Source organism: Squalius cephalus, assembly GCF_949319135.1.
Source record: "Squalius cephalus genome assembly, chromosome: 5".
NCBI lineage: Eukaryota > Metazoa > Chordata > Actinopteri > Cypriniformes > Leuciscidae > Squalius > Squalius cephalus.
In genome coordinates, this window is record NC_137126.1 from 19,212,781 (window position 1) to 19,224,997 (window position 12,217).

General features: G+C 38.8%; 1 protein-coding gene across 2 annotated transcripts; it reads left to right on the top strand.

Moving 5' to 3' along the window:
• The first annotated feature begins 214 nt into the window (after positions 1-214).
• LOC307159488 (myogenesis-regulating glycosidase) lies at positions 215-4,282 on the top strand. Of its 2 annotated transcripts, none has more exons than XM_079872893.1 (4): positions 215-402; positions 476-517; positions 1,523-1,946; positions 2,050-4,282. In XM_079872893.1, exons 3-4 carry the CDS (start codon positions 1,666-1,668, stop codon positions 3,821-3,823), a joined length of 2,055 nt encoding a protein of 684 aa, XP_079729019.1. In that variant the 5' UTR covers positions 215-402; positions 476-517; positions 1,523-1,665; the 3' UTR covers positions 3,824-4,282. The 2 variants fall into 2 exon arrangements, with proteins under 2 accessions (XP_079729019.1, XP_079729020.1); XM_079872894.1 differs by having other exon boundaries at positions 215-302.
• Positions 4,283-12,217: the final 7,935 nt, after the last annotated feature.

Consider the following 12,217-nt stretch of genomic DNA (forward strand, 5'->3'; position numbering starts at 1 on the left):
CGCCATCTAGTGGAATATGTGTGTTATGGAAAACATAAAACCTGGTTGAACCAATACTAACCAGATTCTGGGAAAATACAGTTATAAACAATGCTACTAAATTTTTTTTTTCTGACCTATATACAGAGATTTCGTGTTTGCTTTCCGTAGTTTTGTGTTATCATCAAATAAAAGACTTATACATCTCACAATACTACATTACCCATGATTCACAAAAACAGGTCGAACTTGCTTTTGCATTCATGAACGTTCAGCAAGAGCATTTTGACCGACGTGTAGTCCTATGTCGTTATCAGATTAAGGTTATTTCTTAAAACACTTTTATGATGTTCTGAAAAGTTTAATTTCGTTGTCGTTGTGTAACCCGTTTCATAAGATGTTCGTGAATCCTCAGACGTCAAGGCGAGTAGGCTACAGGAACTACAATTGTTGAGTGGAAGTAAAATATTCACTTATTCTTTGTTTTGTATTGTAGCAGGCCTATTTCCTTCCGAATTATCTCATCTGGACACAAAATGTAAGTAACTGGTGAAAATATATTGCCTAATGTATATTTATTTAAGGTGTCATAATAACATACAAATAAATCTCTGTGCTCTCTCAAGTGAATCTGAATACCTCAAAAACTGTAGAATGAAAGTGAAATACTATCATCTGCAAGACACTTAATCACTAGTTATCTAGCAGCAGTGTTACTGTAGGCTACTTTTAATTTGTCAAGTGATGTGTCAGAGAGCACTTGCTGAGTGTTGAAATCTTTTTTTTTCTGTGATTGGTGCTAAGAGTGATGAGGATGAATCTGCTGAACTAGAACTGCTGCAACTAGTAGCTAATTCCCACAATTAACACAACATTGAAATTGTAAATACAATTGTTTTAAATTACAGCTAGAGACTTTTATTCGGTTGCAAATGTCCATCAAATCCATATAGAGTGTGCCTGTTACTGGACAGCACAACCCTGTATTGGAAACTATGTTCAATACATGCCTGGAGGACTATTCAGCTGCTGTAGAGTAAAAACAACAGCTTAAATCTGCTTTTGTGTCTCACAGATGTTGAGAATTGTGGATTTCCCCATGCAGTTTATCATGTCTACAAGGGATAGTTCACTCAAAAAGGAAAATTCCTTCATCATTTACTCACCCTCATGTCGTTCCAAGCCTGAATGACTTTTTTTTCTTCTGCAGAATAAAATTGAAGCTGAAGAATATTGATATTTTGAAGAATATTGGTAACTACATTTTTGGTACCATTGACTTCCATTGGACAAAAAGACAATAAGACATTTCTCAGAATCTTTTACGTATTACAGAAGAAAGAAAGACAAACATATTTGGAACGACTTGAGGAATGAGTAAATGATGACAGGATCTTAATTTTCGGTTAAACCATAAAGAGGCATGATAAAGTGCATTATATTCCCTATACTGCTATATCACTTTCAAACATTGTATTTTTGCATGAAAAGAAGAACTGCATATTTTCATATTATTCCTTTAAAATTGTCTCAATATGTCTAGGCATGGCAAATTTTCAAGTTGTCCTGGCCAGCTGCTGCTTCAACCATGTGCAGCCCATGTGCAGCACACCTAAAACAGTCTGCTTTCTGCTCATGAGTTAGAAACATTTTACTGAAGGCTGTGTGCATAAAAGTGTTGTAAAGATGTACCAGATTGTATCAGCAACTGTTGGAGATATTGGCATTGGCGCCATGAGCCATTACTCGACACCTAGGCGGAATAGAGTTAGCAGACCAAGCCGCTCGGTGATAACAGCAAGTGCGCTCGGAGTCATACTGGTTATTGCTGCCATGGTAGCATGGTGCTACTACTACGCTTCCCTTCAAAAGGCCAACCGTCTGACGACTGATAGATTAGACCTTAACAAAGATGGTTTTGTCATCCGAAACCAAGCTGGTGTTGTCATTTTCAAAATGGCATTCAGGTATTTTTTTTAAAATGTTGTTGTTTATGCTTGTATTTATGATTACGTATATATTTGATTAATTATGATTATGAGTCACAGTGTTTTTCTTTGTCCATTTTAGGTCTGGAACCCTTGATCTGGACTCGTGTTCGAAAGAGGGACAGATTCTCACCTGTGACAAATCAAATGCGGGGAATATAAATTTCTTCATAGAAACAGTAAAGCCTAAAGACACAGTTGAGTGCTATCGTGTGCGTTGGGACGAGCTAGAGGAGCATCGGTTGGTGGAGCACGTCATGTCCTGCAGTGGATCACATTGGTACGGTGGCGCGGAGACTTGGTCGCAGCATTGGCCAATAGTTTTAAAAGGACAGCAAACACCCAAACCTTTCATTACAGGTGATATCCGTTACAATCACCAGGCGTTTGGTGGTATCTTAGAGCGCTACTGGCTTTCTTCCAATGCTACAGCCATAAAAATTAACAATTCTGTTCCTTTTCATCTTGGCTGGGATGAAACAAACAAAACTCTGTGGTTCCAAGCTCGATACGATGACAGCCCTTATAGGCCAGACCCTGGTAAACCCCATCATGTGACACTCAGCTATCGAGTATGTGTCGGCCTTGACGTCACCTCTATACACAAGTACATGGTACGGCGATATTTCAACAAGCCCAATAAGATTCCCTCAGAAGTTGTCTTCAGTCAACCGATGTGGTCTACAAGAGCTCTAGAAGAAGTCAACCAAGAATTTATTTTAAAATATGCATCTGACATACAAAAAAATGGCTTCAACTGCAGTCACCTGGAGCTGTACGATAGATTTACTAGTGGCTACGGGGACTTTGAGTTAGATCCAATCAAGTTCCCCAATGCTTCAGCCATGTTTCAAAAACTAAGGGAAGATGGCTTCCAGGTTACTCTGTGGACTCATCCATTTGTCAACTATAATTCTGTCAATTTTGGTGTTGGAGTAGAGCGAGGTCTGTTTGTACGAGTGCCTGATAGCCAGCTTCCCGCTTTGGTGCGTTGGTGGAATGGTATAGCTGGAATTTTGGATTTCACAAATCCAGAAGCTCGGGACTGGTATGCCTTGAATCTCCGCACCCTCAAGAACAAGTATGGAGTGGCATCTTTCATGTTTGATGCAGGAGAAACAAGTTACTTACCCCAGCAGTTCAGTACCTTTGTTCCTTTGCAGGATCCCAGTACTTTTACTCGCCGCTACACTGAGATGGCAATACCCTTCAATGACCGCGCAGAGCTGCGGTCGGGCTATCAATCTCAAAACATCTCCTGCTTCTTCAGAATTATTGACCGTGACTCTCAATGGGGATACACCTTAGGCCTCAAATCTATAATCCCTACTGTACTTACTATCAGCATTCTAGGCTACCAGTTTGTTCTACCAGACATAATAGGTGGAAATGCATATTCAAACCTCACTGGACTTCCAGAACGTGAGCTGTACATCCGTTGGCTAGAGCTCTCAGCTTTCATGCCAGCCATGCAGTTCTCACTTCCACCATGGCACTATGATGATGAGGTGGTGAAAATCGCCAATAAGTTCATTGCTCTCCATAAGTCTCTTGTAGCCCCTCGGGTTCTGGAGCTTGCTGGGGAAGTGCTGTACACTGGGGATCCCATTATTCGCCCTCTTTGGTGGATTGCAACAGATGATGAAGCAGCTTACAAAATTGACTCTCAGTTCCTTATAGGAGATGACCTTTTGGTGGCTCCTGTACTTGAACCAGGCAAGCAAGAAAGAGATATATATCTTCCTGCAGGCAGATGGAGAAGTTACAAGGGAGAGTATTTTGACAAAGGTCCCATATACCTTACTGATTACCCAGTGGATTTGGATGAGGTTGCTTACTTTGTGTGGTCAGGATAATTGTAAGTAGGTAGGGGATGGACCCAAAAAAAAAACCCCAAGAGTGCTGAATACTGATATCTACCCATTCTGTAAATTATTTGCACAATCACGTGACATTTAAATAATTGTTTTTTTATGATAATAGGATCAACAAGGTTTATGTGGTTCTTTATCTGTATGCTGATATTACATAATGCTCAAGAAAAAATACCACAAATTGCGGGTTAGCGGGTGTTTATTTCATACTCTTTGAACAATGGTAGCTTATTTAATGTATAAATTAAGGTATATGTCCATAAAACTGGTAATGTCATACTTTTTTTAGTAGTGGAGTAGAATCATGTACTTGGCGTAATAATCTGTTTGGTTGCAAAATGTATTACCTGTATGAAATGAAATCGAATGTAGCTATACATGTGGAGTCGTTCACAGACCACATATGCAGTTGTTCAACTAATAAAGATCTTCATCGCTGACAAACAATAGGATCGTTTGCCGATTTGCTTTCAATTGACTGTAGGTCCACAGCCACTTCATCCACACTCTTGATGTCCTTAAATTTCCAAGTACGACTCCGAGTGAGAAACTGCTTCAAACGGTTCAGTGCGTGCAGGAAACTGAACAAATAATTCAAACTGATTCACAAACCAATTAAGACTTGTTTGATCAAGTCTTTGAACAGAATCGACTCAAAAGAGTGATTCATTTGTGAATGGGGCATCGCTCATGCTCCCCAAAAAAGAGACTTCTACTCTTAAAAGTGCACATTTTCCAAAAATGTACTCAATTAAATTTAACCGGGTAAATGTAGTTTCTGGTGCAATGCAGTTTCCATGAGGTCATCATTATCATGATTTTAGTTTTTTGGAGTTACCTAACCCTAACCCTAACCCATTATCATTATAATGTAAAGTAAAATATCAGTACATTTTTGGTTTATAGAAGAAAAAAAAAGTGAAAGCAGCATGATTAACTTGTTTTTTGGTAGAGCGATCGCTTAGCATGCGAGAGGTAGCGGGATCGATGCCCGTATTCTCCAAGTGAGGCTTTTCCATTTATACACCCTATTCTAATTACACAGTCTGGGCTTGTTACAGTACAAATATAATCCATAAACAAGCTTTTGAGGGTTATTATTTCTAAAATGTTCTTAAGATTGGGTCCTGCTCCCAAGAGAAGGTCCCACCGAGATTTGAACTCGGATCGCTGGATTCAGAGTCCAGAGTGCTAACCATTACACCATGGAACCTTATAGGGGGTAAGTGATATCCATTAGGCTCAGAAGTATAAGTCACTCTCTCTTGAACATAAAGGTGGACAGCCAGTGGAGGGTTTGATCTTAAAGACATTTTTTCTCAAAACTAGTTGGAACTGTCAGAGGGATCCCATGCTACAGCTTCTTTAGATTTCATCAGCACCCCCAAAAAAAGGAGGTTTCCATAAATGTTCTTGCCACAAGCAAGCAAGAATCACTGGTTTCAAAGTTTAGAGTGCTAACCTACTCCCTTACCATGTTCTTTAGGAGGATAGCGTGGCTCTGTGAAATGTACAAGAATAACTTGTTCAAAAGTTGCCGAAACCCGGGATCGAACCAGGGACCTTTAGATCTTCAGTCTAACGCTCTCCCAACTGAGCTATTTCGGCAAACATACTATATTTAGTGCTTACACAATTGACCTAGCCTATATAGATCAGTGGACACCACTCTGACTTGCCCTCGAGAATAATGCAGAAAAAAACTACAACTCACACGAGGATCGAACCTAGGACCTCCGCATTACTAGCACAACCGTCTAATGATTATTAAAGGGATAGTTCACCAAAAAAAATTCTGTCATCATTTACTTACCCTCAAGTTGCTTCAATCCAGTATGAAAAACCCCCACAACACAACAAGTCAAAAAGAACGGGCTCGTCCGGGATTTGAACCCGGGACCTCTCGCACCCAAAGCGAGAATCATACCCCTAGACCAACGAGCCACGATTGCAACGTGCTGTCTGGGCTAATGTATTTCTTGGCAACCCTGATGACCAAGAACATATAGTCTACAACTGACAGTATAACTGCCAGTAATGCAGCAGTGTTATCATGTCTTGGCAGTATTCAGCTAGTACATGAGCTTGCATTTTATATTCTCCAAAACTGATCTGTGAACATAATTATATATTTTTATATACCCATAAATGTCTTACTACAGGGCAGAACTGTAAATCCTTCGAATATCCTTATTCTCACAGATGTTTTCATATGAAAGTTGTGCTATGTTTACTAACTGGTCGGCAGCTGTAAGCGTCATAGCACATTTTCGACTACTGGCCCAAAAGGGTGTAATTAAACTTAGCTACCAGCAGGTGGCACTTCTGCCACATATATCAACACACCAAAATCTAATAATCACACCGTTGAGCCTCCATTCATTTTAATTTGTCCACTTCAGTTTATAGCTGCATAATTACTTTTTTGTGATCATAGTAAGTTTTGTTTTGTCATGGGAGTCAAACCCAGTGGTTTTGTGAGGTAAAGATGCCATGTCCGTGGTTATGCTGTGTAAACTCAATTTTAGGTTTGAAGGTTTGAATGAGAGTAGCCTGTCTTACGGAGGAGAAGGTGGGATACACATGGCAGATGAAGGAAGTTAAAAATGTTTTTATGTAAAATCCCACCCCCAATTCTCTCCTCTGTGTGTGATTTAACATGGTTTTATTAACATTTTACCCATGTGTGTTTCTATTATCCTATTTTATTTGTGGTTTTGTTTTGTGTGTAAAAAATCAAATAATTAATCAGTTTTCATTAAATGATTTAGTAAGCCTCCCTGCACTTGCTTGATTACATGTGTAAAAGTAGGCCAAAAACTTGCCAAAATATGGTGTTGTCTATCAAATGTTGTATATATTTTCTCTTTTCAATCTCTCTTTCTTCCAAGGACTGGATTTCCTTTTAAAACAGCATAGTCATTACACATTACATAGATAATGTATGTAGATACGCTTCTCTTAGCCCATGCTGATAAAACATCTCGAATTGTATGGCCCCTGCTCTGTGCTTTTCAAAAGCTCCCCTCTTACAGGAGAACAAAGAGAAAGCTGACCAATCTAATCTAGCTTCACAAAGCGGAAACAAAAGGACACAAAACAAGAGATTTGACCAACCCCAACACAGCAGCAAATATTTCAGCTTGCCTGTGCCAAGTGTACGGTTCACTGTCCGGTCACATGAATCTGTCAGTTTAGCACGTCTAAAGCAGCAATCAGCACCTCGCTCCTGTGTGGATGCCACAGCTCGAGGCCCCAAACATTGCCTGGCTCATTATTCCCCTAGGAAGGTCATGGCCCTGCCCGTCAGACCGGAACTTGCCCACTAATTAAGCACGCTGTTTTGGCACTGGACGTGTCATGTCTGTGGGACGTTTTATTGGGATTAAGGCTTCTCATGTTCACTTTTCATAAGTGGGCAGCCGAGCAGATTTACACCAGGGCCTCCTTCTCTTAAAAGAATGAAACCTCAAGGCCTTGCTATACTACAATGGAGAAACCAAATAGAGAAACCAAATAGAGACTGGATTTGCCAGTTGTTTTAAAGTTTAAACGCTGCCATGCTGAAAATACACAGTCAGTGTTGTAGGGCTGATCTGTTGACAATGCTCTGCCACACAGGGAGAAACATGAGGGAAGAGATGTTTTTCTTGTTTGAGGCGCACAGTGTCTGGTGTGATGTGGCCCTTGAATCCCCTAGCATCTGGAAATGTATCCTGTTATTGATTCCATCTCCTCTCTCTCTCTCTCTCTCTCTCTCTCTCTCTCTCTCTCTCTCTCTCTCTCTCTCTCTCTCTCTCTCTCTCTCTCTCTCTCTCTCTCTCTCTCTCTCTCTCTCTCTCTCTCTCTCTCTCTCTCTCTCTCTCTCTGCATCTGCGCAAAAGAGAGACAATTATGTTGGCCCACAAGCTTGGCCTAGTTAGTACAGAGCAGTCTCTTTTGCAACTAAATAATCTATTTTAGGATTTTGTAAAGACAGTTGTCAGAATGCTTGCCACAATGTGTCACATTTATATATATACTATTCTGCTATACTGCAAACAATGTTTCAGATAATTAAAGGTATTCTGTTATTTTTTATTTAATATCAATATTTAATATAAATATATTTACATTTTTATTATGTAATTATTATATGATTTCAGTTATCAATCAGCATTTTTTTAAAATAGTTTTCAGGTTTAGTTAATGACCCTAAACAGAACTTAATGCAGAACTTATTAGCTTTCTGAGCATTAAAAAGCACTAAAGCCAACAATCCATAAAGCCCACCCTCGGTGTCATCTGCTGACAGTGGTCTGTTGATCTCTGCATTCCTCCTCAATGATGTGAATGTCTTCCAATGAACACAGACTTTGGGCTTCTGAACACCATTTCAATGACAGCTTTGAAGAGTTGGCTGTTGTGAAGATGTTTAATTTACAGATTCCTAATTTTCTGCCAAGGGCGAACTACAAATGTGCAAAACAAAGAAAAAAAAAGATTCTGCTAAAGCCTGTAAGAAAAGGAATGTGAGGAGACAAATGGAGGAGACAAATGACTCAAAAGCTTCTGGAACAGCAGGCCTCATGATTTCTGTTCACTGTAATGTTTTGACTATGTATGTGTAACGGACGTAGGCCAGTAAGAACTGTGCATGTAAACCTCACTCCCCTGGCGTCAATAGGCGCGTTAGCAGCTGTGGTCTTCAGCATCTTTAACGCCTCCCACGCTGGAGACTCTGGTTTGAATCCCGCTCGGAGCAGGGTCGAGTAGGACAGGTTACATTTGGTGCTGTGACACGGATGGGAGTGAGGTTTAGGGGTGAGTGTAACAGATGTAGGCCAGTAAGAGCTATGTGTGTAAACCTCACTCCCCTGGCCTCAAGAGGTGTAGCAACTGGTGGCTGTGGTGTTTAGTGTCCTTGTTATGTTATATTGTGCCCACCTGCCATGCTGGAGACCGAGGTTCAAATCCCGTTCGGAGTGTGTCAAGTAGGACTAGTTACATATTCAAACATTTAATTAGCTGATATGCTCTAATTGTTACTAAAGGAAAATTTTGTGTAAAAAATGTACACAAAACTCGGGCTATAAAGTGTAAACATAATGTTTAGACTAGTTCATGCTTTAGTCATTTTGTGCCTTGATTGCACTCTTTCCCTAGATTGTCTATTAATTTGCCTGTTGTTTCCAGGCCATCTTCAGAATTGGGTCAAGTCAAAATGATACAAAGGTCAGTATCACTTGTAGAAAACCAGATGCAGACTCTTTTCATGAAACCTAGACAGGTAGGCCTAGCTCATATTGTCTCTTGTGGATCTCTGGTCTAATCTTGTTTCCCCAACACTGAATCTCAGCCAACTTTTGTCAGGAATTCCATAATGTAATTTGTTTTCAATTTTTTGAAAATTGTAGAGTCCATCCCTAGAGATGTTACCCAATGATATCTATTTCTAGCAAGGTTAAGGCTAGAGGCTGTCTTACTCTTGCCCTTGTGTTCTCATGGTTTTATATTCCCATTCCTCTCATTATGTAAACAGTGATCATGTTGCATCAACTTCTATGTATCTACACTGATAAAATACAATGATTTTTTTTCCAACTATGGGGAAAATAGCTGTGGTTCTAGATCTAACTGTAGCTCTAAAGCTTTTTTTTTTTTTTTTATCAAATATTTAGTTTTTTATTTTAAAAAATGCATTTAGTTCCAAATATCATGTACATCTGGCACTGAGTAGCTCTGTCTGAATGCTCGCTCAGTATTTTGTTTCTGCCCCCCTCATACAGAACAGACAGTTAACAGAAGTTGGCAGAGATCTTTATGCCAGTCTTTATGGGTCCTTCACCACTCTTAGCATAGAGTCAGGTGTGGTTCAAGAAAAACCAGGAAACCAGTTGTTGACTAAGGCAGCTGTGTCTGCCGTCCTGGCCTCCACCAGACGCCCACCGTGACTTTGCATGGATTAGCTGGAACGGTCTTTCCCACAGCTCACACGCCGTGCACAGCCCAAGCCAGATGTGCCTGTGAAAATCATTCATCACACTTTGTGCTCTCGTTTTTTCAGTCATTTCATCTTTTTTGTTTGGAGGCCGTTCAATGTGAAGAACAAAAGGGCTGGTCACTTTCCGCTCCATTCTCATCTCGTCTCTTGGCAGCCATGTTGAAAAAAGTTGAGATGATTAGGTCTGATAGGGTGTCAGTCCATTGGAAAATGGGAATTAGGTTTGGTTTGGTATTGGGGTTGGGGATGGATGACTGAAAGGAAGAGTGAGAAAGGCAGGGAGCTGAGGTCATCACAGGATGTTCGGCACATAAATTATCATTAATCTCTATCGCTAGCTGACTCCACCCCTAATGTCTCTCTTTTTCTCTCTTCTCTTGGTGTTTGTATTTTTCCATGGGAATGCAGCATGGTTTATGAAACAAATTTAATAGAGTGCTGGAGCTCTGGGCTTTTTATTCTACATTTAGCAGATGCATTTAGCAAACAAAATTAAATAATTAACAGCGACAGGTTGCTAATATTGAATCAAATATGAGATTTTCTGTTATGCTGGAGCAGAACAGCTTTCCCCTCCTAGTTACTATAAATTCAAATGAATTTAAGTTGATGCAAAAGCTTCCAGTTTTCTACTTGCTCAACAGAAATCTGATAATTAAAATTAAAAGGTTTAATATTAAATCCAATGGGGGAATTTGTTACATTTCAACTGCGCCTTTGCAGGGCTACGACCGTGTTAGTGATAACACTAATCCACCAATAATGCCTTGTTCATTAAAATAAAACATTTGAGTTGCAAATTGCTAATAATCTCACAGCATAGTACAGAGCCATAGATATTAATGCATTCATCCGAGACTAAATATTGTGAGTTGCCTATACTAGAGAATTTTTGTTTACTTTCAGTTCAACATAGGCCCTCAGTCAGATCACCTGTATTAATTAAAGATGGTTATTGTTTCCTTTCCAGGTTGTTTTGCTGCTTGGGAGCTTGTATCTGTAGCTTTACTGCAGTCAAGATGTGGAGAATGCCCTTGATCTCATATAGAGAATCTGAGGTATGCTACACTAGTAGTTACTGTGTGTGCAGTGCGATATCTTGAATACAAATGCTTTTTTTATTTATTTATTTTTTTACTTCTTCTCAGAAAAAAAAGCCACTACCTTTAGAGAAACTAAAACAAAAAGAAAGTTAAGTTTTATTAATGGCTCATCTAAAATTAAAATTGTGTGGTTTTGAGTGACAGAAGGCATGACATTATCCCGTTCTGCCTTCATTGGCTGTTATAGTTTTTTTTTTTTTTACTTACTCTATTTTGTATTGTTGGTAATAATAACGAACAATACAAAATAGAGTAAGTAAAAACTAGGTAAAAAAAACAAAACAAAAAACACCTACCATCATCAGAATTTATAAGGTGCAGGTAATCCTATTAATCACATCAGTCCTTGTTGCACCTCAGTGTGTTCCTTCTTCTTTGGGAACTTTTGGCCCTGACAACACACTTTTATAGTTCATACTCTAACTTGTGTATTTAACTTGTCTAGACTAGTTGTTCAACAGTTGATATTTTTCAAACAAATATTGAAATGGTTTATGTTTATTATTTCACTCGTTTTTTGTTATCATGGCTTTAAACATGTAAAATTGCATTAAAATAAAACATTCAGTGCCCAAAGTTGAAGAAATATGAAATATTTAGTGTGCATAATCTTCAGATCTGGAGAAATGACTTGATATACAGTACACTACTGTTCAAATATTTAGTGTCAGTAAAGGTTTTTCACTCGGAAGAATGCATTTATTCAGCAAGAATGCATGAAATTGATCAAAAGTGACAGTAAAGGCATTTATAATGTTATACAAAAGAATTCTATATTAAATAAATGCTGTTCATTTCAGATTTCTATTCATTAAAGAATCCTGCTTTTTTTATCATGGTTTCCACAAAAATATGAATCAGCACAACTATTTTCAACATTCAAAATCAGCATATTAGAATGATTTCTGAAGGATCATGTGACACTGAAAACTGGAGTAATGATACTGAAAATTCAGCTTTGCCATAACATAAATCACATTTTAAAATTTATAAAATAGTTATTTTAAAATGTAATAATATTACTGTTTTTGCTGTATTTTTTTTGTTAAGCTTTCTTGGTGAGCAAAAGAGTACATTTTTTATTTCTCCATTTCCTCCACTGCTTTAGTGTCCATTAATCAGATGCTATGCTAGGTGATGTTTTGAAGCAGTAACTACACAGGAATATGGCCGTTATGGTAACTCTTGATGTTTTGCAGCTGATGGTGCTACAATCATGGCAAATAGCAACTCCTCATTATGTTTCAAACAATTATAACAAATTACAGGTTGAGCACAATCAGCTTCTCC